This window comes from Dipodomys spectabilis, unplaced genomic scaffold (assembly GCF_019054845.1).
Source record: "Dipodomys spectabilis isolate Male_0828 unplaced genomic scaffold, ASM1905484v1 ptg000480l, whole genome shotgun sequence".
Classification (NCBI taxonomy): Eukaryota; Metazoa; Chordata; class Mammalia; order Rodentia; family Heteromyidae; genus Dipodomys; species Dipodomys spectabilis.
Window position 1 is genome coordinate 425,213 of NW_024871157.1, and position 24,760 is coordinate 449,972.

The following is a 24,760-nucleotide window of genomic DNA, read 5'->3' on the forward strand; positions in this document are numbered from 1 at the left end:
GGGTTCCTGGGGCTCTAGCTGGCGACAGGTGTCCCCTTTCTCCCCTTCTCCCCGCACCCCCCCCTTGGCAAGCGGCAGTCGCTTTGATGTCCTGGGTGGGACTTTGGCTGCAGTGGAAGGGAAGGGTTTGCACACCCTGAGGGCCTCTGCCTCTGGGCTGTCTGCCGGGCTTTGTGGGTAGTGGGCCACACCTCAAATGAATGAGAGAAGGTGGCTCTTGAGTGAGTGAATGAATGAGAAAAGGTGGCTCTTCAGTGATTGAATGGCTGAGAAAAGACAAATATGGCCCGCCCACAGCTCCTTGCAGATTTTGATTTAGGAAAATGGCCTAAAGCATAGCTTACAGGAACTGTTAGTCTAGCCCAGCTTCCCACACCGGGGACCCACCACCTGCCCTCCTGCCAGTGGCTGCCCCGCCTGGGCCTCCTGGGGGTTCTGTTGATTCTGGGGTTCAAGGCCTCAGGACATAATGTGTTGTGCAGCTCTAGCCTGAACAAGGTGGGTGGGGGCTCCTGCCTGCACCCCGAGGTTGGGAACCCTGGCAGAGGGCCCCGCCACAGGACCTGTGAGTCTGGTGCAGATCTGAAGGGATGGGGGGGGGTCTTGGCAGTGTCCCCTGGAACCTGGCTCTCTCCTGGCCTGACTTCCACCCCCCTTCTCCCCCCTCCCGCGCCCCAGGGCACTTCACCTGCGCTTGGCCGGCTCTGGGGTCAGGACAGCCAGGCTCCGCGCCCCACGCGGGGAAGGCGGGGTCCACCCCACTGAGCCGTGTGGAGCCGAGCGGGATGGACAGGCTGGCGCCCCTCACTGCCCTCTGCCCCTCAGGTCTCCTGGAACATGGCCGGAACTGGTCGGCCATCGCACGCATGGTGGGCTCCAAGACTGTGTCCCAGTGTAAGAACTTCTACTTTAACTACAAGAAGCGGCAGAACCTGGATGGGATCCTGCAGCAGCACCGGCTGAAGATGGTGAGCCACCGCCTGGCCCTGGGCCTGGTCACCCAGCCAGCACAGGAGGAGGAGAGAAGGGATGAGCCCTCCTGGAGGAGGGAAGAGGGGCGGCTGCTGGACTCCCAGCCGAGCCTGTCTTCCTACTTCCCAGACAGCATGGTTGGGAAGGAGGTGGGGGGAAGGAGGCTTGTGGGGAGCCCCCCCCACCCCGCCGTCCTAGCAGTCGCAGGGCCCATGCACATACATCATGACAGCAGGTGTGTAAGGCACCCCGGGGTGACACCAGGCTGCCTGTGTCCTTGCAGAGGCCCAGGCCCTCGTGGCTCCCTGGGTGGCCTCAGGCTGGGTTTAAAGTTGTGCAGCTTGTTCTGGAAAAGAGATGCAGTCAGCTGAAGCCCGGAGAGGCTGAGCCTGACACCGGCCACATTTGTGGGGGCTCCAGCCTGAGGGCACCTGGGGATTGAGCAGAGCCTTACTGCCTGGAGAGACTGCTGTGTGGGGTGGGGGTGCCTGTGAGGCCCCGGGAGGGGGGCTCGGCCAGCCATACCCCACAAGAGAGGACGGGTCAGCACAGCCGAGTCCTCCCAGCCTCTTCCTCTAGCTGGTCACTGTAGGCACGAGCCTGCCGCTGCCCGCCTTTCCTTGGGGTGGAGAGGAGGGGCCAGGACGCCGGCCAGCGGGGCGGGGATGGGTCACGGTCCAGGCTGTGGGTTTATTGTCTTATTGTAGGTTTGGTCGGTCTTGGGTCTTGAACTCTGGGCCTAGGCACTGTCCCTCAGCTCTTCAGCTTCAACATGAGAGCTCTACCACTTCTGGTTTTCTGGTGGTTCACTGGAGATCAGAGCCTCACAGGGCTTTCCTGCCCATGCTGGCTTTGAACCGCGATCCTCAGCTCTCAGCCTGCTGAGTCGCTGGGATGACAGGCGTGTGCCGCCAGCGCTCCACTTGGCCCATGGGGTTGACACTGCCTGGGGTTCAGCACCCCGCCCACCCTCTGTCACAGATTCCTCTCTGTGCGGGGTCCCGGCCATGATGAGGGCTCTGCGCTTTACAGGCTGTCTCCCACCTCCACCCCCAGTCCTCAGTTTCCCCACCTGTGGAGTAGGGACGATGGTAGCACCACTCCTTTGGGGCTCTTCTGGGTGTTCTCTACAAAGCACCAGGCATCCTGTTGGCAGCCCCCGGCCTGAAGAGCCACGTGGTGCGGGAGGCGCAGCTCACTCTAGCTGAGCACTGCTCACCCTAGCCCGGCAATGTTGCGGGGGGGGGGGGGGGGCAGGGCACCCAGCCCTGCTGCCCTGGTGCGGCGAAGCGGACGGGCCAGGCCTGTTCCTGGGTGCTGCAGAGTGCGCCCTGGGCGCCTCCAGCTGGGGAGTGGAGCTCTGGGGAGCGGCCAGGGCTGGAGGCGGAAGGAGCAGCAGTGTCTGCAGAGTGACTCTGGTCAGGAAGGCCTCCCGCTGTAGGCACGCGTGGGAGACCCGGGGACCAGCAGCCAGGCGGCACACAGCCCCGAGGTATGGGACTGGTGCCGAGCCTCGGAGCACTGAGCAAGGAGGGCCCCGGGAGCTGGGCTCCACGGAGGCCGGGTGTCCTGGTAGCGTGTGTGCCAGCTGGCCTCCTGCCCTGGCCAGCACCCCCAGCCAGGCCCCTGTGCAGGGAGGAGGGGGCAGACTACCGTGTGCTGTCCCCTCTCGCTTACCCCAGGCCTGGCCAACGGAGACCTGGGGACGTCAGCAGGAAGCAGGGGGTGCGGCGAGTGTGTCTAGTTACGTAATGCTTGGCACCCGTGTCCGCCCGAGGTCTCCCTCCCCCTGCGTGTGGCTGAAGGTTGTGCTTTTCTCATGAGGAAGCCAGCTTCCACCTGGCTGGGGAGTGCTTGAACCTGGCCTGCCTTCCGATCAGGCTGCTTGACTCCCAGCCTGCGTGGTCGTGGGCACGTGTCATAGCCTCTGAGCTGAAGACCTTGGGGCAGGCAGGCAGGCGCAGGGGAGGGCAAGCTGTGGTGAGAGGGACGTGAAGTCGCGGCCGGGCTCACAGAGCCCTCGGTGCTGTGGGCGGTGATGAGCCGGTGTGGACAGGGACGTCGGGGGACGTCTGGGAAGGCCCACCGCACCCAGCACAGAGGCAACGAGTCCCGAGGCCGTCTGAGAGAAGGGCAGAGTGCAAAGGCCCTGTGCCAGGCATTCTGGGTAACCTGGAGAGGTGGACGGGGCCGGGGCTGGACCAGGGCGGCCCTGATGGGGGACTGGAACCTTTCTCCATGTGGGGGGACCCTGGAGACGTGGCAGGCACGGCGGTGCGGAGCTGCCACGGAGGTCAGTGACCCCCTGGGAAGGCCTGGCCCGCGAGGCATGTGGTAGGGGTCAGCTATCTGGATTTGCGTTGGAGTTACACAGATGAGGGAGAGCAGGCTGGTGTGTCTCCCCCCCTGCTCCCCCCCCCTCGTTCCCAGACCCTGGCCCCGCGTGGAGAGAGTGGGCTCTGGGTGTCACCCACGTAAACCCTCTGAGGGGCGCAGAGCCTCCCAGACACCACCCCCCCCAAAAGGAGGGCCATGGGCTGTTCCCAGCTCATGTTCCCTTGTCCCCCACTGCCTGGGCGGGGCTTGGCCAGACCGCCTCTAAGGACAGGGAAGAGGGGCATTGGGGGGGCCTGGCTGCGCACTGCACAGCTTCCAGCCCCTCCGCGCACCCCAGCCCATGCCCTCCCTGGGAGGCGCTCAGGTCTGGAGCCAGACCATGGAATACCATGGTGACAGACGAGCCCTGTGGCAGGTCTGCAGACTCTTGTCGGTGGGCTGTGGCCTCTGGCTAGCGTTGCTGATGAAGCTGACTAATGAGGAAGAGGTGGCCGTGCCCAGGCCCCCGTTCCCCCTCCTGACGGTGACACACACCGGCTTCCGGGACAGGTGGGCCGGCAGGCCTTCCCTGTGATAGACAGCCACAGCCCGGGTGCCCAGCACCGTCGCCCGTGTCCCCGAGTGCAGGCTGGAGCCCGGCTTGCCCCCAGCACCCCTGGAGGCCCACCTTGGCCCGCAGATGTGCCCCTGCATCCCCCCGCCCCCCATACCCTCTGCCTCTGCTGTTTCTCGGATGCCAGTCACGGTCCCGCCCCTCCACACCGGCCTTTTCCATGAACTCATGTCTCCACGGGTCCCGTGGGTCCCAGGGGCACAAAGTGCTCTGGGTCACTGACACTGTAGAGCAGCCTCGCCAGGGCCCATCAGACCCCCGGGCTCTGCATGGCTCCCACCCTGTCCCATCGCTCCCTCTGCCCCCCACCATTCAGCCCTGCTCGCCCATGCTCAAGTGGGGGGGGGCCACTAGGGGGGTTCAGCTGCTTGCTGGCTCAGCATAGACAAGACAGGGAACGGGCAGGTGTGGGAACTGGGGCGGGCAGGGCCCTGGGTTCCAGTGTATATGGACAGGATTCTTTCTGTCCCGTTAACATTCACATCTTATACTACAGAGCCTTTGTGTATAATACACACGTACGTGCACATACACAAACATACAGCCTTGTCTAGCCAGTTCCTGCTCCATTCAGATCTGGGCCCAAATGTCCTTTTTTTTTTTTTGGTCAGTCATGGGGTTCGAACTTGGCCTGGGCACTGTCCCTCAGCTCTACCACTTGAGTCTTGGGGACTTTCCTGCCCAGGCTGGCTTTGAACCTTGATTCTCAGATCTCAGCCTCTTGAGTAGCTAGGATGAGAGGCGGGAGCTGCCGGCACCGGCTCCAGATGTCACTTCCTGGCTGTCATGCTGAACCCCCCGACCCCCCATGCTTTCTTGGCCTCTAGTTGACGCCTCTGCCCCCTGCCAACTCCTCCCACGTCTTCAGGGCAGATTGTGCTTGGTGAGGGGGGGCCTGGCACACAGCACACCCCTCGACACCCGGCTTCCGCATCTGCCAGTCCTCTGGGCGCCAGGAGTGGGTGAGATGTCCGGGGTGGCCTGGCCAGCACGTGGTGCAGCGTCCCGCCTGGTGTTTCTGGGACAAGGGGAGAAAGGCCCTGGTAAAAATAGCCCTGGCAGGTTGGGTACCGTGGCCCGAGCCAGGTGATACTCGCAGCTGTGGCTGGGCTTCCGGCATGGGCTGGCCTGGCCCTGACCCCATCCTGTGCCCCAGGAGAAGGAGAGGAACGCACGCCGGAAGAAGAAGAAGACCCCGGCCACAGCCAACGAGGAGGCGGCCTTCCCGCCCGCCACGGAGGACGAGGAGATGGAGGCCTCGGGCGCCAGTGGGAATGAGGAGGAGATGGCCGAGGAGGCGGAGGGTGAGGCCAGTGGGGGAGGGGGCGTCATGTGGCCCTCCCTGCACCTGGGGACACCTGGGACCCCTAGACAGGCCCCCCGACCCCGGCGCCGGATGCCAGGCCCTCCCCATCGGAGCAGAGGCTGACCCCCTGCATGTCACTCCCGCCTCTGCCACAGCTCTGCTGTCCCAGCGTCTGCGCTGCTGCGGCAGAGACGAGGGACTGGGGTGGGCTGGGGAGAACCGCACAGGCCAGGGCGCCGTGGGAAGTTTCAGCAGCCCCGCCCCTCCGATGGCCACGCCTACCTGCTGCCCGCCCCACTCCTGCTGCCACCCTGCCTTCTCATTCCTCTCTTATTTTCTTCTAGCCTTACCAGCCTCGGGGAGCGAGGCGGCCCGGGGGGAGTGCAGTGGCACAGGTACACATGGCTGCCTGGTGGGGGGCGGGCAGGGGGGGTGCAGTGGCACAGGTGCACACGGCTGCCTGGTGGGGGCGGGCAGGGCGGGAGGGGGGTGCAGTGGCACAGGTACACATGGCTGCCTGGTGGGGGGGTGGGCAGGGGGTGCAGTGGCACAGGTGCACATGGCTGCCTGGTGGGGGGTGGGCAGGGCAGGGCAGGGGGTGTGCAGTGGCACAGGTGCACATGGCTGCCTGGTGGGGGGTTGGGGGGGTGCAGTGGCACAGGTGCACATGGCTGCCTGGTGGGGGTGGGCAGGGCGGGGGACGGGGGGGTGCAGTGGCACAGGTGCACATGGCTGCCTGGTGGGGGGTGGGCAGGGCGGGGGACGGTGGGGTGCAGTGGCACAGGTGCACATGGCTGCCTGGTGGGGGGTGGGCAGGGGGGTGCAGTGGCACAGGTGCACATGGCTGCCTGGTGGGGGTGGGCAGGGCAGGGGGTGTGCAGTGGCACAGGTGCACATGGCTGCCTGGTGGGGTTGGGCAGGGGGTGCAGTGGCACAGGTGCACATGGCTGCCTGGTGGGGGGTTGGGGGGGTGCAGTGGCACAGGTGCTCATGGCTGCCTGGTGGGGGCGGGCAGGGCGGGAGGGGGGTGCAGTGGCACAGGTACACATGGCTGCCTGGTGGGGGGTGGGCAGGGGGTGCAGTGGCACAGGTGCACATGGCTGCCTGGTGGGGGTGGGCAGGGCAGGGCAGGGGGTGTGCAGTGGCACAGGTGCACATGGCTGCCTGGTGGGGGTGGGCAGGGCGGGGGTTGGGGGGGTGCAGTGGCACAGGTGCACATGGCTGCCTGGTGGGGGTGGGCAGGGCAGGGGGTGTGCAGTGGCACAGGTGCACATGGCTGCCTGGTGGGGTTGGGCAGGGGGTGTGCAGTGGCACAGGTGCACATGGCTGCCTGGTGGGGGTGGGCAGGGCGGGGGTTGGGGGAGTGCAGTGGCACAGGTGCACATGGCTGCCTGGTGGGGGTGGGCAGGGCAGGGGGTGTGCAGTGGCACAGGTGCACATGGCTGCCTGGTGGGGTTGGGCAGGGGGTGTGCAGTGGCACAGGTGCACATGGCTGCCTGGTGGGGGTGGGCAGGGCAGGGGGTGTGCAGTGGCACAGGTGCACATGGCTGCCTGGTGGGGTTGGGCAGGGGGTGCAGTGGCACAGGTGCACATGGCTGCCTGGTGGGGGGCGGGCAGGGCGGGGGCAGGGGGTGTGCAGTGGCACAGGTGCACATGGCTGCCTGGTGGGGGGTGGGCAGGGCAGGGGGGTGCAGTGGCACAGGTGCTCATGGCTGCCTGGTGGGGGGTGGGCAGGGCAGGGGCAGGGGGTGTGCAGTGGCACAGGTGCACATGGCTGCCTGGTGGGGGGCGGGCAGGGCGGGGGTTGGGGGGGTGCAGTGGCACAGGTGCACATGGCTGCCTGGTGGGGGCGGGAGGGGGGTGCAGTGGCACAGGTGCACATGGTGCCTGGTGGGGGGTGGGCAGGGGGGTGCAGTGGCACAGGTGCACATGGCTGCCTGGTGGGGGGTGGGCAGGGCGGGGGACGGGGGGGTGCAGTGGCACAGGTGCTCATGGCTGCCTGGTGGGGGGTGGGCAGGGTGGGGGACGGGGGGTGCAGTGGCACAGGTGCACACGGCTGCCTGGTGGGGGTGGTCATGGGAGGGCCTCTCAGGTCATCTGTCCGCTGTCAGTACCCTGCCGGCTCTGGGCTGGGTGGAAGGAGGTGGGCTGGCTCGGTGGCCCCGGGCTCTGGCACTGGGCGCGCGGTGGCTGGCTGTGGTGGAGACACTGAGTGGCTCAAGCTCCGCTCTGCTCGCCCCTCACAGCTGCGGTCAACCACAGCTCGGACACGGAGAGTGTCCCCTCCCCACACGCCGAGGCCCCCAAGGATGTGGGGCAGCATGGACCCAAGCCCCAGGGTGCCGATGGGGCCCCGGTCCCAGAGCTTCCGGCCCCAGCACCGGAGGAGGCTACGGCCCCCGCAGGGCCGGCCCCCGCCCCCGAGGCCAGCGGCTCCACAGCCCCCGCGTCACCGCCCCGTGCCCCGCTCGTGGTTCCCAAGGAGGAGGAAGCCGAGGCCACCGGGGCCTCCCTGGTGGATGAGGCTGAGGACCGGAAGCCTCCTGTGGCCGAGGAGCTTGCACCGGACATGGGGAAGGCGGAGGAACCGGAGGCCACCGAGGGTCCTGGCAGGAGCATCAAGAGCGAGTGCAAGGAGGAGGCCCAGGCCGAGGAGGCCGAGGCAGCGGAGGCCGAGGCAGCGGAGGCCCAGGGCTCTGGCCCGGACCGGGGTGCAGGTGCCGAGGCCCCTGAACCCCGCCCCGAGGGACCAGTGAAGGTGGAGAAGGAGGCTGCAGGCAGCAAGGCCGCCTTGGCCAAGGGCCTGGGCGCCCCCCAGGACAGCGACTCCAGCGCCACCTGCAGCGCAGACGAGGCGGATGAGCCCGAGGGAGGCGACAAGAGCAGGTGGGGGCAGCCGCGGCGGGTCCAGGCCCGTCCCCCCCCTGCGCACAGGGCGCTTGCTGGGAGGAGGGAGGGCTCCGACCCGAGGCGCCGGGCACCCTCAGCTCCCTCAGCCCCTGTGGCGCGCACACCTGGAGCCCCACAGGCTCCCCCTCCAGTGGCTCCTCACCCTCCCTGGCCCTGTGTCCCCGTCTTGGCCACCTCCATAGACGCTGATCTAAAGATGGCCCCACGCACAGGATGCAAGGTTGGGGCCAGTATGGGGCTTGGTTTGTCTCCGTGCAGGAAGTGCAGATGCAAAGGCCCGGGGGTACACCTGCTTGTGCAGCTCTTCAAGAGGGCTCTGTAGGCCCTCCAGGCCACAGGTGGGGGGGGGGGGGGCTCTTTTGCCAGGCAAGGGCTCAAGTGCTTGAGGCCTGGTGCCACCAGCTTTATAGGGTGGCAGCAGGCCTTCCCGGGCCAGGTGACTGACGGGGCTCTGTATGAGGTGCCCTTCTCCAAACACAAGAGCCCTCGCCTCAGTCCAGAGTGCAAGTTCTCTCTCTGAGGTGGGGCCTCCGCGGCACCCAGGCCCTGCTCCTCTGGTGGTTTGACCATACGGTGGGCTGTTTCTGAGTCTCTCTGGACACAGGGAGCAGGTGAGCGGCTCTGACCCAGGCCGCCCCCGCTCCTCTGGCTGTGAGGATGGGGATCTGATCCACACCTTCCTCAGCCCTGGGTGCCCGGAGCTGCCAGGCACCCTGTGTGCCCCTCTGGCTCCAGCCTGGGCCCAGCACCCCACTTCTGCTGGCTGAGCAGACCCGGAGGCAGAGTTGCTCGGGCACTGAGCCGAGTCCTCCAGGCCGCTGCCCTGCCCGCGGGGCCTGCCCGTCCTCAGCCCCCAGGCTGGGGCTGTGGACACCTGGCTGGTCACCTACTCTCAGGGTCTGCCCTGCCCTCCCAGGAAAGAGGCTGGACGTAGGCCAGCCTGCTGACCACTTCCTGTTTGGCAGCCGCCACCCCTCCCACTGCCAGCCATGACCACACAGAGCCGGCACGGGACACCGGCAGGACGCGCCAGAGCCCACCCACTCACTCCCGTGCCTCCCCATGGGCCTCCCCCTGCCCGCCCCCCTCCCCCCCTCCTTCCCACCTAGCAGCGACGGCCACCACACTCCCCCTCACCTGCCACTCTGCTGGAGTCCATCCGGCAGACAGCCCCAGCGGCCCAGCCCTGCCCTCCTGCCTGGAGGTGGAGGCTTCCCCGCAGGGCGGGTCTCCAGCCTTTGGGCCCTGTGTGAGGCCCCGGGGAGGCTTGCTCCCCTCCGGCCTGCACAGACCTTCCCGAGTCCTGACTTCCACAGAAGCGCATGGAGTCTCTTTCTCCTGAAAGGATGGATTGGAGGGCTGGGAGGTGGTGTGGGCTGCACAGCAGTGCCCGCTCCGCCCGTCCTGGCCTGCGGTGGCAGCACGGTGCCTCCTCTGTCCCCTGGACGTGGTTTCCTGCAGATGCCTTGCACCCGGGCTGTGGGCCCCTCCCCGGCATGTGCACGGAGGGCTAGAGCAGCTGTGGCGGCCAGGCCTCCACCTGCGGCCTGCTTGTCCACACGGAGCCGTGCCGTGCACCCTCTGGGACCCGCTCAGGCCGTGAGGTCCTTTAGCCCTGCTCTGTCCCCAGGCAGAGCCACTGGCTGGGTCTACAGGCAGCCCTAGCGAGGCCCGCCCCTCGGCCTATGCTGGGCGCTCTGGAGGCTGCGCGCCAACAGGGCCGTGAGCAGGCAGCTGCTCTGGTGTCTTGGAAGCCTCTAGAGGCTTCCTGAAGGAAGCAGCCACCAGCGGGCAGGTCGGGAGCCCACGGGCCCCGGTGGCTGGCGGCTGAGCAGAGGCTGGAGGACCACTTGAGGCCGTGTGCCCTGCGCTCCTCCCCGCACGGGGCGGCCCCTGGAGCAGAGCTCGCTCCCAGCCCTGCCCAGCTCTGCCCAGCACCCAGCCGACCCCTCTGGCTTGGCAACAGATCAGCCCCATGACGGTCCATTAATGTGGCTGAGGCTTTGGCCCTCCTGTGGCCCCCTCTCCTGAGATGCGCCCAGCGGGCTGTCTCGGGCTGTGGACCGTGGCAGTGCCTCTGGCCGCCCAGGCGTGCATGGGCCAGGGGGGCTCAGCCCCGTGTGCACCAGTCAGGACCGCTGGGTGTGACTGAATGGCCCTCCCAGGACCTTTCTGGAAGGTTCTACCATCCAGGGCTTGAGGCAGGAGGCCAGGGGTGTAGACAGTCCACGGGGAGCTGTGGCTGCCCCGAGCCCCGCCCTGCCTGACCCTCATTTCCCCTCAGGCTGCTGTCCCCAAGACCCAGCCTCCTCACCCCGGCAGGCGACCCCAGGGCCAACGTGTCACCCCAGAAGCCGCTGGACCTGAAACAGCTGAAGCAGCGTGCGGCCGCCATCCCCCCAATCGTGAGTGTGTGTGACTGGGGCTCCCCTGGGCCAGCCCTCCCCCCGACCTCGCCTGGCCAGGGACGCTGCCCTCCACGGGCTCTCCTGACCCCAGTGGGGCGGCTGGAAGCCCCTACGCTGTCACAGCCCCCTGGCCAGGAGGGGGCCCTGGACCCCCCCCCCCCCCCCCCCGTGGTCCTGCTACTGTAGAGATCCCAGGCTGGGCCCTGGGCAGACCCCTCCCGGGCTACAGGCTGGACACATGGCTGCCACCGACTGTTCCCTCCAGTGCCCGAACCACTGCTTGTTCACTGCCTCTGCTCCTCACAGGTCACCAAGGCCCACGAGACCTCCCGGGAGGACTCGGCACCCCCAAAGCCGGCTCCACCCGCTCCTCCGCCCCCACCACACCTGCAGCCCGAGAGCGACTCGTCCCTGCCAGCTAGCAGCAGCCCTCGGGGCAAGAGCAGGAGCCCTGCGCCCCCCACCGACAAGGAGGGTGAGTGGCGGGGCCGCGGCCGCCGCCCGCCGAGGTGGCCGGGAGGCTGGCGCTGCGCAGGCCGGAGCCCGGCAGCCCCGGCGGGCTCTCACCCTCACGCTGCTCCCCAGGGAGAGCACCCAGCGCAGGCCCCGCTTCTGTCTGCTTGTGGAACATGGGTTTCCTTGAGGGCGGAGGCCCTGGCTCCCTCTTGCTGCACACTCAGGCCCACGCGGAGCTGGCTCCCGGTGGGCGGGTCACAGGAGCCTGGCCGCCACAGAGGACCGGCCGAGGACCCCTGCCCCGGGCGTCTGGTGCACAGCCGGTGGGGGGGGTGTTGGAGTCTGGGCAGAGCTGGTGTGGAAGTGGGGAAGGGCATCAGGGTGGCAGGAACAGCACACATAAAGGCCCTGGGGCGGGAACATGTGGGGGAGCGTGTGGGCATCAGAGGAAGCTGTCAGAAAGAGAAGAGGTCAGAGGGAGCTGGAGAAACAGACCGTGAGGGCTGGTGGCCATCTCAGACCCGCTCACGTGAACGCGTGGGACTGGGGAGTCATAGATCCCCCCGGGCCGGGGCGGAGGCCGGGGTGGGCGCTGCTGTCTGCAGAGGTGCGCAGGGCCAGGTGTGTGGTGACTGACCGGGCACAGTGGGGGGCCTTGCGGCTGGGGGGGCTACGCCCTGTTGGGACTGGACAGCTGTGGCCGGTCAGCGCTGAGCAGGGGCCAGGGGCCCTGGCCGGCTCACAGGACCGGTTCCTAGATGCACGGCCGCTCCACGCCCGGAAAGACCTTCTGGCCTCAGGAAGCAGCCTCCCCCTCCCCCTACACACAGCTGTTGGGCCTGGCGTTCTTGGGCTCCCCCGGGGCCGGGCCGGAGGAACAAGCTGTCTCTCCAGCCTCCGCCACCTGCCTGGCCTGGCCCCAGGTTTCCACCCAGCCCCGGCCCGAGAGCCTGGCCAGCCAAGGCGGCGGCGCACATGGGGCTAGGGCGGTAGCCCGACCTTCCTGCTCCTCGGGGTCTGGTGAGGACGGGGGTCCACACGCGCCAGGCCGCACTGCTGCAGGCAGAGCTGAGTCTCAGGAGCAGGCATGGCTAGCTGACCTTAGCACCCTGCTGCCGTCCTCAGGGTCTCCCAGAGGGTTGGTGCTGGGGGCACACGCGGCCCCACTCCCCAGACCTGAGCCGTGAAGGTCACGCGCTGCTTCGCTTGTGGGCCGTGGGGCACACACAGCCATGAAGGGGCGCGGGAGCCCGCCTCCCTCCGCCCGCCGGGGCCGCCTCACTCACAGGAGCTGGAGGCTGCACGAGCGCGTCCGGCCCCTGTGCCGCCCATGGCCACGTGGCCTGTGTTGGCTGCAGCCACAGGTCGCCTGGCCTCAGCCCGGCTTCACTGCACGGTGAGCCTGGTGGGTTCAGCAGGTGGTCCCGGGCGATAGTGGTCACCAGGAGGCTTGCTCTTGGCCACCACCACCCGCCTGCTGCCCGCCCGCCACTCACAGCAACGCCGTGGGCACCGGGGGCCTTGGACCGGCCGTGCCAGTAACTGAGGCGCTGGCCTCAGACAGAGAACTCGTAAAGCGAATGGAGGGCATTCCCAGGCGCTGCTCTGTGTCCTCTGCAGGGACCCCGTGGCCAGAGAACCCTCCGCCCTCCACGCTCAGCAGGCGTCCCGGGATCCTGCAGCGGGCAGGGGCTTCCTGGAGGACACGGCCATCGGAGGCCCCAAGTCCCCCCTTCTGCCGTCAGCTCTGCAGGCGGAGCAGGCTGGCCCTGCCCTGACCACATCACCCACTGTCCCTCCACAGAGAAGCCTGCATTCTTCCCGGCCTTCCCCGCCGAGGGCCCGAAGCTGCCCACCGAGCCCCCGCGCTGGACGTCCGGCCTGCCCTTCCCCATGCCGCCTCGCGAGGTGATCAGAGCCTCTCCCCACGCCGCCGACCCCTCTGCCTTCTCCTATGCACCTCCTGGTGAGCCGCGGGGGGGGGCCCAGCTGCCTTTCACGCGCCCCAGCCACCCCTCACCCTGCTCCAGCGGCCCCTCACCCCGCCCCGGCCACCCCTCACCCCACCCCCGGCCGCCCCTCACCCCAACCCCGGCCGCCCCTCACCCCACCCCCGGCCGCCCCTCACCCCACCCCCGGCCGCCCCTCACCCCACCCCCGGCCACCCCTCACCCCAACCCCCGGCCACCCCTCACCCCGCCCCAGCCACCCCTAACCCCGCCCCAGCCACCCCTCACCCGCCCCAGCCACCCCTCACCCCGCCCCCCTCACCCCGCCCCGGCCACCCCTCACCCCGCCCCAGCCACCCCTCACCCCGCCCCGGCCACCCCTCACCCCGCCCCGGCCGCCCCTCACCCCGCCCCAGCCACCCCTCACCCCGCCCCGGCCACCCCTCACCCCGCCCCGGCCACCCCTCACCCCAACCCCGGCCGCCCCTCACCCCAACCCCGGCCGCCCCTCACCCCAACCCCGGCCGCCCCTCACCCCGCCCCCAGCCGCCCCTCACCCCGCCCCCGGCCGCCCCTCACCCCAACCCCCGGCCACCCCTCACCCCGCCCCAGCCACCCCTAACCCCGCCCCAGCCACCCCTCACCCGCCCCAGCCACCCCTCACCCCGCCCCCCTCACCCCGCCCCGGCCACCCCTCACCCCGCCCCAGCCACCCCTCACCCCGCCCCGGCCGCCCCTCACCCCGCCCCGGCCGCCCCTCACCCCGCCCCGGCCACCCCTCACCCCGCCCCGGCCACCCCTCACCCCAACCCCGGCCGCCCCTCACCCCAACCCCGGCCGCCCCTCACCCCAACCCCGGCCGCCCCTCACCCCGCCCCCAGCCGCCCCTCACCCCGCCCCCGGCCGCCCCTCACCCCAACCCCCGGCCACCCCTCACCCCGCCCCAGCCACCCCTAACCCCGCCCCAGCCACCCCTCACCCGCCCCAGCCACCCCTCACCCCGCCCCCCTCACCCCGCCCCGGCCACCCCTCACCCCGCCCCAGCCACCCCTCACCCCGCCCCGGCCGCCCCTCACCCCGCCCCGGCCGCCCCTCACCCCGCCCCGGCCACCCCTCACCCCGCCCCGGCCACCCCTCACCCCAACCCCGGCCGCCCCTCACCCCAACCCCGGCCGCCCCTCACCCCAACCCCGGCCGCCCCTCACCCCGCCCCCAGCCGCCCCTCACCCCGCCCCCGGCCGCCCCTCACCCCGCCCCGGCCGCCCCTCACCCCGCCCCGGCCGCCCCTCACCCCGCCCCGGCCGCCCCTCACCCCGCCCCGGCCATCCCTCACCCCGCCCCGGCCTCCCCTCACCCCGCCCCGGCCGCCCCTCACCCCGCCCCGGCCGCCCCTCACCCCGCCCCGGCCGCCCGCCTCCGGAGGCTCAGGGCCCGAGGAAGGCAGCGTGGGACTGCCTGTGCCCTGCGCCCATCGTGTGCTCAGGCCTCCGTGTGCCCCCCAGGTCACGCGCTGCCCCTGGGCCTTCATGACGGTGCCAGGCCTGTGCTGCCACGTGCCCCCGCTATCTCCAACCCCCCACCTCTCATCTCCTCCACCAAGCACCCCAGCATTCTCGAGCGGCAGATGGGCGCCATCTCCCAGGTGAGGCCCCACCCCCGGCCCGGGCCGCCAGCTGCCTGCGAGGCAGAGGCCTGCCTCTCACTCTGGGCGTGGGTGTCCCTGGGGCACACGGGCCAGCTGGCCGCTGCCCCCCTTCCTCTCCCGTCCCCTCCCCTCCCAGAACCTTCTGTGCCACTACGCGCACGGCTAAGGGGATGGGGATCGGGGGAAGCGTTGGCCTGCCCAGGTCACACAGCTGACCCCAGGGCCTTGGCTCCCGTGACCCCCATGCCTCTGCCCTGCAGGGAATGTCGGTCCAGCTCCACGTCCCGTACTCTGAGCACGCCAAGGCCCCAGTGGGTCCTGTCACCGTGGGGCTGCCTGCCACCATGGACCCCAAGAAGCTGGGTGAGGACAGCTGCATCCCCTGGGGTGGGGATGGTGCGGGGGGGGGGGGTTAGCCCCTGGGCTTGGGGATGCCATGAGCCCTCATCCCGGCAGGCCCGGGTGGGGCGGGCACAGATGCCCTTGCTCACCTCTCCTGTGGCCCTCAGCACCTTTCAGCAGCGTGAAGCAAGAGCAGCTGTCCCCACGAGGCCAGGCCGGCCCCCCCGAAAGTCTTGGAGTGCCCACGGCTCAGGAGACGTCTGTGCTGAGAGGTGAGGCCCTGCTGCTGCGGGCCCCGGGCTGCCTCCTGCCCCGAGTCCCCAGCCACACCAGCTGCGTGGAGCGGTGGGGTGGCCGGGTGCCATCTCCCTATAGAGAGGGGCGCCCATCTCCCCACGTGGACAGGGCAGGAGCGGCGGGGGCTCTGAGCCCGGTCTCCTGTCTTCCAGGGACAGCCCTGGGCTCAGCTCCTGGCGGGAGCATCAGCAAAGGCCTCCCTGGGCCTCGGGCGCCCGCAGACAGCCCCGGCTCCTACCGCGGTTCCATCACCCACGTAGGTGTCTGGGCCCCACGGAGGCGCGGGGCGGGGGGGGCTGGGCGCACTGAGGAGGGATGAGCGAGGAGGATCTGCAGGCAGCCAGCACATGCTTGTGCGCCAGCATCTCAGGAGACAGATGTATGCGGAGGGACTGCTTTCTCAGACTAGCCTAGACCCAAAAAAAAAGATCTTTAGGCAGGAGAGGTGACACGTGACCTTGGCAGACGAGAGCAGGAAGGTTCTGGCCCGAGACTAGCAGGTGCGAAGGCAGAGATGCAGGGTAGTTCCTGGCACGTGCGGGCCAGGGGTGAGCCCAGGCGTGCGGAGCGCGTGTTGTAGGGCGGGTGCGTGTGTGCGCCGCTCACACGGCAAGGGCGAGGTGGAATGGTGTTGTGGCGCAGAGGTGCTGTCAGTCAGAAGACAACACCGCACTGTTCAGGCTGGAAGAGAAGGTTATTCTGCAGCGCCTGCCTGGCTGTGTGGGGCCGAAAGGGAGGGAAGGGGTGGGGAGAGGGTGTGGCACCCCCAGCTGAGGATGCGGCTTCAGAGAGCCTGGGACTCTCCGTCCTGTGTGCCAGGGTGGCCCAGAATGGAGGGGTACCAGTGACCTAGGTGACCCAGGTACTGGGCAGACTTAGCCAGGAGGAGGGAGGAGTCTGCCCCGCCTCCCCAGGGCGGATCTTACACCGTACAGCCTCAACCCCGCCCCCCCAGGCACCTCTGGGTCTCCTGGTGTCCCGGGGCAGCCAGGTGTGGTGTGGAAGTCCCGCCTGCGCTCAGGCCCCAGCTCTCTGTGGACCTGGGTGGGAGGCTGGGCACAGCACGGCCCTCTGTGCCCAGCCCGACTGAGCTTCACCCCATGGCTCTCGCGCCGCGCGCTGCAGGCTGCCACTTGCTGGTCGTGTCAGTAGGACCCACGACCCCGGGGTTGAGGCCAGCACTGCCCCTCACTAACTAGGTGACTGGGAGATGTCAGCAAACTGCGCTGTGCCTCAGTTTCCCCTTGTGAAGTAGGCATGATGCTAGCACCCGTCCCTAGGTGACTCCTAGGGCTGTCTGGCTCAGAACACGGTGACAGCAGGAAGTGCCGCTGGGTGACAGGGCCATGCTGTCCAGTGAGGGGCAGGGACTTGAGGTGGATGAGGCGCCCTGCCGCCGGCCCTGGCGCTCACCCCTGCTGCTGCCCCTGCAGGGCACCCCGGCCGATGTTCTGTACAAAGGGACCATCACCCGGATCATCGGGGAGGACAGCCCGAGCCGGCTGGACCGGGCCCGCGAGGACACCCCAATCAAGGGCCACGTCATCTACGAGGGCAAGAAGGGCCACGTCCTGTCTTACGAGGGTGCGTGCCGGGGCGGGGCGGGGGCTCCCCATCCTGCCCAGCCCAGGCTAGCTCCCTGGGGTCACCTGGCTGTGCTGCCCCCCTGGAATTGGGCATAGCAGGCCTTGGCCACCCTGGGAATGCCGCCCCTTCTTCCCCCCCCCCCCCCCCCCACTCCCATGCCTGGGCTCCCGTCACCCGCCGTCTGGTTCCCAGGTAGCCTATCTGGGGCCCAGTGCTCCAAGGAGGAGGGCAGGAGCGGCTCGAACCCGCCGCATGAGACGGCCGGCCCCAAGCGCACCTACGACATGATGGAGGGCCGGGCGAGCAGGGCCGTCTCCTCGGCCAGCATTGAGGGTGCGTCCCGCCCCGCCCCGCCCCGGGGACCGCTGCCCCACCCCGCCCTGGGGACCACCGCCCCATCCCGCCCTGGGGGCCAGCTTCCCTGAAAGCGGGGGTTCAGCTCCTGGAGGAGGCAGGGGCCCGTCTGACCCCACTTTACGGCTGGCTCTCCTGAGGCTCAGTCTTATCTGTGGGTGCGACGTGAGGTTCAGAGCGTGGGGCTTTGTGTGGGTGTCTGTGTCCACCTCTGTGCGGTGACCCCTGCCCCCGCCCCCAGGACTCATGGGTCGGGCCATCCCCTCTGAGCGGCACAGCCCGCACCATCTCAAGGAGCAGCACCACATCCGAGGCTCCATCACGCAAGGTACCCGCCGGCCGTGGCGCCCGGGCGCGGGGCGTGTGGAAGGACCCCGCGCAGGGCCGTGGAGGACGGGCGTGCTAACCGGGGGTGGTGTTTGGGATCCGCTGAGTGCCTGGCCCGCCCTGGTGCAGCGCTGCGTGGACACGGCACCCACGGCCGCGTGCGGGGCTCTGCTGGCAGGGCGGCCCGGTGACGCCGTCCCCGTGACGCCGTCCCCGTGGTGGGCTGGGCGGGAGGGGTGCAGGCTGAGGTGCGTGTCGCCGCAGGGACCCCGCGCGCGTACGTGGAGGCGCAGGAGGATTACCTGCGGCGCGAGGCCAAGCTCCTGAAGCGCGAGGGCACACCACCCCCGCGGGACCTGCCCGAGTCCTACAAGCCCCTGGGGGCCCTGAAGCTGAAGCCCAGCCACGAGGGCCTGGTGGCCACCGTGAAGGAAGCGGGCCGGTCCATCCACGAGATCCCCCGCGAGGAGCTGCGGCGCACACCCGAGCTGCCCCTGGCTCCGCGGCCGCTGAAGGAGGGCTCCATCACGCAGGTGAGGCGCGGCGTGGCCGGGAGGACCCTGAGACCGCGTCCGCGTGGGGCAGGCTGATTCCAGACTATTCTTTGGAAAACCTTGGGCCTCCCGTGGCTCAGGGTGCTGAGCAGAGGTCAGGAGCGGGACTGCATTGCATCGGCGCTGCATCCAGAGCTCGGTTACGCTGCAAGCAGCACCAAGACAGGCCGAGGCCAGACGCCGCAGCCTGGGGCCGGGGCCACGGAGGGGCGGGCCGGCACCCATGTCAGGAGATGCCACCGCCAAGGCCTGGCCAGGCTGCCTCTGCCGTGTGTGGGGGCGGGGAACATGGCAGAGGTCGTAGGCTGGGCTCAGCTTGTGTCACAGCTGGCGCCCGCTGTACCCCACAGGGAACCCCACTCAAGTACGACACCAGCGCCGCCTCCGTGGGCTCCAAGAAGCACGATGTGCGCTCCATCATCGGCAGCCCCGGCCGCACCTTCCAGGCCGCGCACCCACTCGATGTCATGGCCGACGCCCGGGCGCTGGAGCGCGCTTGCTTCGAGGAGAGCCTCAAGAGCCGCCCGGGGGCCGCTGCCGGCACCGGGGGCTCCCTCGCCCGCGGGGCACCTGTGCCCGAGCTGGGCAAGCCTCGCCAGAGCCCTCTGACCTACGAGGATCACACGGCGCCCTTTGCCAGCCACCTGCCACGTGGCTCACCTGTGACCACGAGGGAGCCCACCCCGCGCCTGCAGGAGGGTGAGTGGGCTGCAGGGGCCCCCGCCGCGCCCCGTGCCAGCTCCCCACGCCCGCTGCCCCACACGCAGGGAAGTCCTCCCCCGCCCCCCACAGGCTTCCCACACCTGCCAGCCCGCCATCCTCCTCCACCACATTCCGCTTGCTCTGCACCAGCCACGTGCAGGCAGCTCCCGCTCACGCCCCCACGCAGACCCCGCAGCCCTGCCGCCCTGTCCTGTTCCGGTCACGTCCTGTGACGGTGGCCTCTTCCCTCAGTCTGTCACCTTGCAGCCTCGTGTACTAGCCTCTTGCCTTAGCGTCAGTGGGCCAGGCTTGGGGTCCTTTTCTCTTCTTTGGGGTGACCCCACCTCTCAGAGCAGCAGTTGGCATAAGTGCTACATAAATATTTACCACTAGTGTGGGGCATGAACTTTGAGCGAATAAACAAGTGAACAGGTGGATCTTTCTGGAAGGGACTGGCTTCAATGAGTAAGCGGGAGCTGGGAAGGAGAGGGCACCCTGGGACTTCCAAGGCTCCCAGAGACCCAGCAGTCCTCAGCGCCACCCAGGCTGCCAGAGCGCAGGGCTGAGCCACCCTGACACCGTGCCTGTCCCCACAGGCAGCCTCTTGTCCAGCAAGGCGGCCCCGGACCGGAAGCTGACGTCCGCGCCTCGCGAGCTCACCAAATCCCCACACAGCACGGTGCCGGAGCACCACCCCCACCCCATCTCCCCGTACGAGCACCTGCTCCGCGGTGTGGACCTGTACCGCGGTCACCTCCCCCTGGCCTTCGACCCCACCTCCATCCCCCGTGGGATCCCCCTGGATGCCGGTGAGTGCCGGGAGCCGGGGCGGGGGACCGGTGCCTTGCCGCTGCCACCTCTGTGGTCCACGTGTCTGGTCTGTGTCTGTGGTGAACGGCTGGATGTGGTTTGGCAGAGCTGCAGGGTTGCCACGTAGGAAGCACTGCTGGGTGTGTGTGCGTGTGCGCGTGTGCTTGTGCAGCAAATCTACGTCAGCTTCTGGACCTTGGATTCCATTTTAGGGGAAGCGGTGGGGCACAGTGGGGTCTGGAGCCGGTGGAGGCAGTGTGGGCCTGCCTGACCTTTGCTCCCCCTCTAACAGCCGCTGCCTATTACCTGCCCCGGCACCTGGCCCCCAACCCCACGTACCCCCACCTGTACCCGCCGTACCTCATCCGCGGCTACCCCGACAGCGCGGCGCTGGAGAACCGCCAGACCATCATCAACGACTACATCACCTCACAGCAGATGCACCACAACGCCGCGTCCGCCATGGCCCAGCGGGCCGACGCGCTGCGTGGGCTGTCACCCCGCGAGTCCTCGCTGGCCCTCAACTACGCCACGGGTCCGCGAGGTGGGTGGCTGAAGGCAGGGCGGCGCGCGTGCTCAGCGCTCAGACAGCCTGGCAGAGCGCCATCCGGAGAGCGGAGGAGTAGCCGGGTGCTGGCCAGGGTCCAAAGCAACTGAAGTCACAGCGTTGCTGGGACGCGGGACCTGTCTGGCAGCGTGGGGTGCCAGCCACAGGAAGCACCCCGAAAGCCGTGGGGGGGGGGCAGGGAGCAGAGCTCAGGGAGGAGCACTGGCAGAAAGGGAACACTGGTTCCAGCCGCTTCTGACTCCCCACAGGCATCATCGACCTGTCCCAAGTGCCACACCTGCCCGTGCTGGTGCCACCCGCAGGCACCCCCACCGCCACCATCGACCGCCTCGCCTACCTCCCCACAGCACCGCAGCCCTTCAGCAGCCGCCACAGCAGCTCCCCGCTCTCCCCGGGTACCACGCCCACTCACCCCCCCCCCCCCCACCCCACCGCAGGCGAGATCCCTACCCCAGACCCAGGGCTGAGTCTCTGCTTTGCCTTTCCCAGGAGGCCCCACCCACCTGAGCAAGTCCACGGCCTCGGCGGAGCGGGAGCGGGAGAAGTCCATCCTCACGTCCAGCACAACGGTGGAGCACGCACCCATCTGGAGGCCCGGTGGGCAGCGGAGGCTCCCCCCCCCCCGGCCTGGTCCACGGCGCCCGCACCCCGGCCTCCACTGACTCCCCTTCCTGTCGTCAGGTACTGAGCAGAGCGGCGGCAGCGGCCGGCCCGCCACCCATGCCCACCAGCACTCACCCATCTCCCCACGGACCCAGGACGCCCTGCAGCAGAGGCCCAGCGTGCTGCACAACACCAGCATGAAGGGCATCATCGCGTCCGTGGAGCCCAGCACGCCCACGGTCCTGAGGTGGGCCAGGTTGGCACGAGGCCGCACGGGCGGGGAGGGCCGGGAGGGCACGGCGGGCAGGTGAGTAGGCAGGTGGGTGCACGGCGGCCGGCGCGGCGGGAGGGGCGGCAGAGACAGGGGAGAGCAGCCCAGGGGTGGGTGGGGGATGGTTCAGGCGGGAGGGAGGGTGGACAGATGGACAAGAATGGAGGGGGAGAGGAGGGATAGACCGTGGGTGCGAGAGGCAGGTGGCTGGGTGACAGGTGGGCATGGATGAGTGGGCGCGGGAGCTGGTGAGTCAGCATGGCGGGGCGGGGGGCCACAGAGGTGGAGCTGGCTCTGCCCGTATCCCGAGAGGTCCCTTCCCCCTCGAGCTGCACCTCGCAGGGACAGGCTGGGCGTCCCCTGGCCCACCCTACTCAGCGCTCTGTTCCCACGGCTGGAACGGCGCCTGGCGCCCCGTGGCGTCACAGGAAAGTGGATCGCTTGCGCTGAGTGAAGCAGGAGGGACCGCCGCCCAGTGAGCCATGCAGAGCGGCCAGGGCCTCACCGGCTGGGGCCACCGCAGGCCTGCGCCGGGGCACGGGGAGCGCAGGCTGCAGGTGGGGCTGCGGGAAAGGGCCGGCTGACACGGTTCTCTTCTCCCAGGTCCACCTCCACCTCCTCGCCTGTGCGCCCGGCCGCCACCTTCCCCCCTGCTACCCACTGCCCTCTGGGGAGCGCCCTGGACGGGGTCTACCCCACCCTCATGGAGCCCGTCTTGATATCCAAGGATGCCCCTCGGGTGGCGCGGCCGGAGCGGCCACGTGCAGACACTGGCCACGCCTTCCTCCCCAAGCCCCCCGCCCGGGAGCCCGCCGCCTCCCCCAAGAGCTCCGAGCCCCGGCCCCTAGCCATCACCCGCACCCCAGCGAAGAGCCTTGCAGCCCACCACGCCAGCCCGGACCCTCCAGCGCCCGCCTCGGCCGCAGAGACCCACCGGGAAAAGATTCAAAGTAAACCCTTTTCCATCCAGGAACTGGAGCTCCGTTCTCTGGGTAAGACCACCCTGACAGCGGCCACCTTCATAGACGCTATAATCACGCGTCAAATTGCCCACGATAAGGGGCCGCGCGACGGAGGTTCGCTGGCTGAGGACCCCCCTCTGGATGGTAAGACTCCCGGCGCCGCCCGCCCGGCGGAGGCCTAACGATCTTTTCAGATCCTTGCTTTTTATTTTTCCCCATTTTTTCCTTTTAGTTTTTGTTGTTGGTATTTTGTTTTGAATCCGTCTTCGTCGATTTGCAAGCGACCAGGCTCATCACCTGCTCATTGTTCTATCGTTTTGTTTTTGAATTTTCGCTTTTTTTCCTTTAATGAATGGATCTGTGATTCGGACTCCGACCACGCCTCCCATCACTCCCCGCGTGCCTTGGTTTGGGGAGCGGGTGGGGTGTGAGCAGGGGCACCCTGCTGCCCGGGGAGGGCGGGGCCCCACACCGGCAAGGAGGCCAGGGGCCCGGCCTCTGCTTCCAGCTGCCGGTCCCGCAGAGAGGGGCACGTCCACACCCACTGCCGGCTCCGCTGTGCCAGCCGGACGGGAGGACACGGGACCCCAGTCCCCCTCCTTGCTGACACCCTGTGCGCCCTGCCTCACACGCTGGGGCTGGCACCGGAAGTCTGTCTCCACCCATCTGTGTGCCAGTCTGCGTGGTGCCCTCCCTCTCGGCCCTCTGCCTCCCCCGCTTCAAGCCTGCTTTCCTCTCCTTTCTCCCTCCCCTCCCCCGCCCCATTCTCTCTCACCCTCTTGTTCACTGTCCCTGGGGTGTCCAGTACAGGGCCCCCCCATCCCAGGGCACAGCCAGCGGTGGGCGGGGCGGGACGGTGTCCCTGCCTTTTGGACCCAGCCGCCCCTGACCCCAGCCTGCCTGTCCAGGTTACCACGGTGGCAGCTACAGCCCCGACGGAGTGGAGCCGGCCAGCCCCGTGAGCTCCCCAAGCCTGACCCACGACAAGGGGGTGCCCCGACACCCAGAGGAGCTTGACAGGGGCCACTTGGAGGGGGAGCTGCGGCACAGGCAGCCAGGTGGGGCCGGCCACGCTGCGTGGGCAGGCGCTGCGGCACAGGCAGTCGGGGGGAGGCCCACGCTGCGTGGGCAGGCGCTGCGGCACCGGCAGTCGGGGGGAGGGCCACGCTGCGTGGGCAGGCGCTGCAGCACAGGCAGTCGGGGGGAGGGCCACGCTGCGTGGGCAGGCGCTGCGGCACAGGCAGTCGGGGGGAGGGCACGCTGCGTGGGCAGGCGCTGCGGCACCGGCAGTCGGGGGGCCCACACTGCGTGGGCAGGCGCTGCGGCACAGGCAGTCGGGGGGAGGGCACGCTGCGTGGGCAGGCGCTGCGGCACCGGCAGTCGGGGGGCCCACACTGCGTGGGCAGGCGCTGCGGCACAGGCAGTCAGGGGGAGGGCACACTGCGTGGGCAGGCGCTGCGGCACCGGCAGCCGGGGGGGGGGGGGGGCGGGCCTGTAGGGAGGTGGTGCACTGAGGTCCAGAAGAGATGGTGCGGAGCCCTGACAGCCGGCCCTGTCCGCAGTTCCTGGGAAGCTCAGCGGGGAGGCCCTCCACCTGCCCCACCTGCGGCCACTGCCCGAGAGCCACGCATCCTCCAGCCCGCTGCTCCAGGCCACCCCAGGGGTCAAAGGTCACCAGCGGGTGGTCACCCTGGCCCAGCACATCAGTGTAACTACCCTTCTTCCCTGGGTGCCCGGGAGGGCGGCTCCCAGTAGGTCTGCCCTGCGGGCACAGGGCAGACGCCCCTCTTCCACCCTCCCCCCCCCCCCCGTGCCCTTGCCTGTGGGTGGGGAAGGACGGTTCTCCCCCCTCCCTGACCAGCCCCCTTGACCCACAGGAGGTGATCACACAGGACTACACTCGTCATCACCCCCAGCAGCTCGGCACCCCTCTCCCTGCCCCCCTCTACTCCTTCCCCGGAGCCAGCTGCCCCGTGCTGGACCTTCGCCGCCCGCCCAGCGACCTCTACCTCCCACCCCCTGAGCACAGCACCCCAGCCCGCGGCTCCCCACACAGTGAGGGGGGTAAGAGGTGAGAGCCTGCCAAGACCCACCCGCCAGCAGGTGGAGGGAGGCCGGAGGAGGTGGAGGCCAGAGGAGGGGAGGCTGGAGGGCACCACAGGAGGAGGTGCAGGCACAGGAGGAGGTGGAGGCCGGAGGAGGTGCAGGCCGGAGGAGGACCTGGCAGGGAGGGGAGGCTGGAGGAAGTGGAGGCTGGAGGAGGGGAGGCTGGTGGGCACCACAGGAGGAGGTGGAGGCTGGAGGAGGGCCTGGCAGGGAGGGGAGGCTGGAGGGCACCCCACGTGCACGCAGCACACACTGACGCTCTGACCTGCCCCCGTGGGCCTGTGGTCAGGGCCTGGGCAGGTGCAGGTGCGGTGCCGGGGCCAGGGGTCTGCGGCAGGCTAGGGATTGAGGTTCTATGGTTTTAGGGGCTGCACGTGGGGCCTTGCACTGGCTGGGCGGGTGCCTGGCCCAGTCCTGAGAGCTGATCTGCGAAAGGCAGGGCGGCAGCGGGCTCTGAGCGCAGCCTGCCTCTCCCACCCAGGTCTCCAGAGCCAAGCAAGACGTTGGTCCTCGGTGGTGGCGAGGATGGCATCGAGCCTGTGTCCCCGCCAGAGGGCGTGGCTGAGTCAGGGCACCCCCGGAGCGCCATTTACCCACTGCTGTACCGGGACGGGGAGCAGGGGGAGCCCAGGTACCTCGGGCTCGGCCGGGGTGGGTCAGCTCCCGTCCCTGGGTAGCGGG

At 69.3% G+C, this 24,760-nt stretch overlaps 1 protein-coding gene across 3 annotated transcripts in view; it reads left to right on the forward strand.

The window, feature by feature from the left end:
- Positions 1-24,760, forward strand: part of Ncor2 (nuclear receptor corepressor 2) — a 99,611-nt gene that overhangs the window by 69,914 nt on the left and 4,937 nt on the right. For 2 of the 3 annotated variants that reach the window (XM_042668992.1, XM_042668993.1), the window contains exons 18-43: positions 826-968; positions 5,079-5,226; positions 5,573-5,623; positions 7,475-8,114; positions 10,423-10,543; positions 10,853-11,021; positions 12,807-12,968; positions 14,454-14,593; positions 14,857-14,959; positions 15,106-15,210; positions 15,388-15,491; positions 16,669-16,819; positions 17,015-17,155; positions 17,418-17,504; positions 17,768-18,036; positions 18,408-18,756; positions 19,356-19,568; positions 19,862-20,113; positions 20,386-20,532; positions 20,627-20,734; positions 20,819-20,996; positions 21,615-22,117; positions 22,882-23,031; positions 23,536-23,681; positions 23,851-24,044; positions 24,561-24,710. In XM_042668992.1, the coding sequence (XP_042524926.1) occupies positions 826-968; positions 5,079-5,226; positions 5,573-5,623; positions 7,475-8,114; positions 10,423-10,543; positions 10,853-11,021; positions 12,807-12,968; positions 14,454-14,593; positions 14,857-14,959; positions 15,106-15,210; positions 15,388-15,491; positions 16,669-16,819; positions 17,015-17,155; positions 17,418-17,504; positions 17,768-18,036; positions 18,408-18,756; positions 19,356-19,568; positions 19,862-20,113; positions 20,386-20,532; positions 20,627-20,734; positions 20,819-20,996; positions 21,615-22,117; positions 22,882-23,031; positions 23,536-23,681; positions 23,851-24,044; positions 24,561-24,710 (4,924 nt within the window). The remainder of the gene's footprint in view (positions 1-825; positions 969-5,078; positions 5,227-5,572; positions 5,624-7,474; positions 8,115-10,422; positions 10,544-10,852; positions 11,022-12,806; positions 12,969-14,453; positions 14,594-14,856; positions 14,960-15,105; positions 15,211-15,387; positions 15,492-16,668; positions 16,820-17,014; positions 17,156-17,417; positions 17,505-17,767; positions 18,037-18,407; positions 18,757-19,355; positions 19,569-19,861; positions 20,114-20,385; positions 20,533-20,626; positions 20,735-20,818; positions 20,997-21,614; positions 22,118-22,881; positions 23,032-23,535; positions 23,682-23,850; positions 24,045-24,560; positions 24,711-24,760) is intronic. The other variant, XM_042668994.1, reaches the window with a different exon arrangement.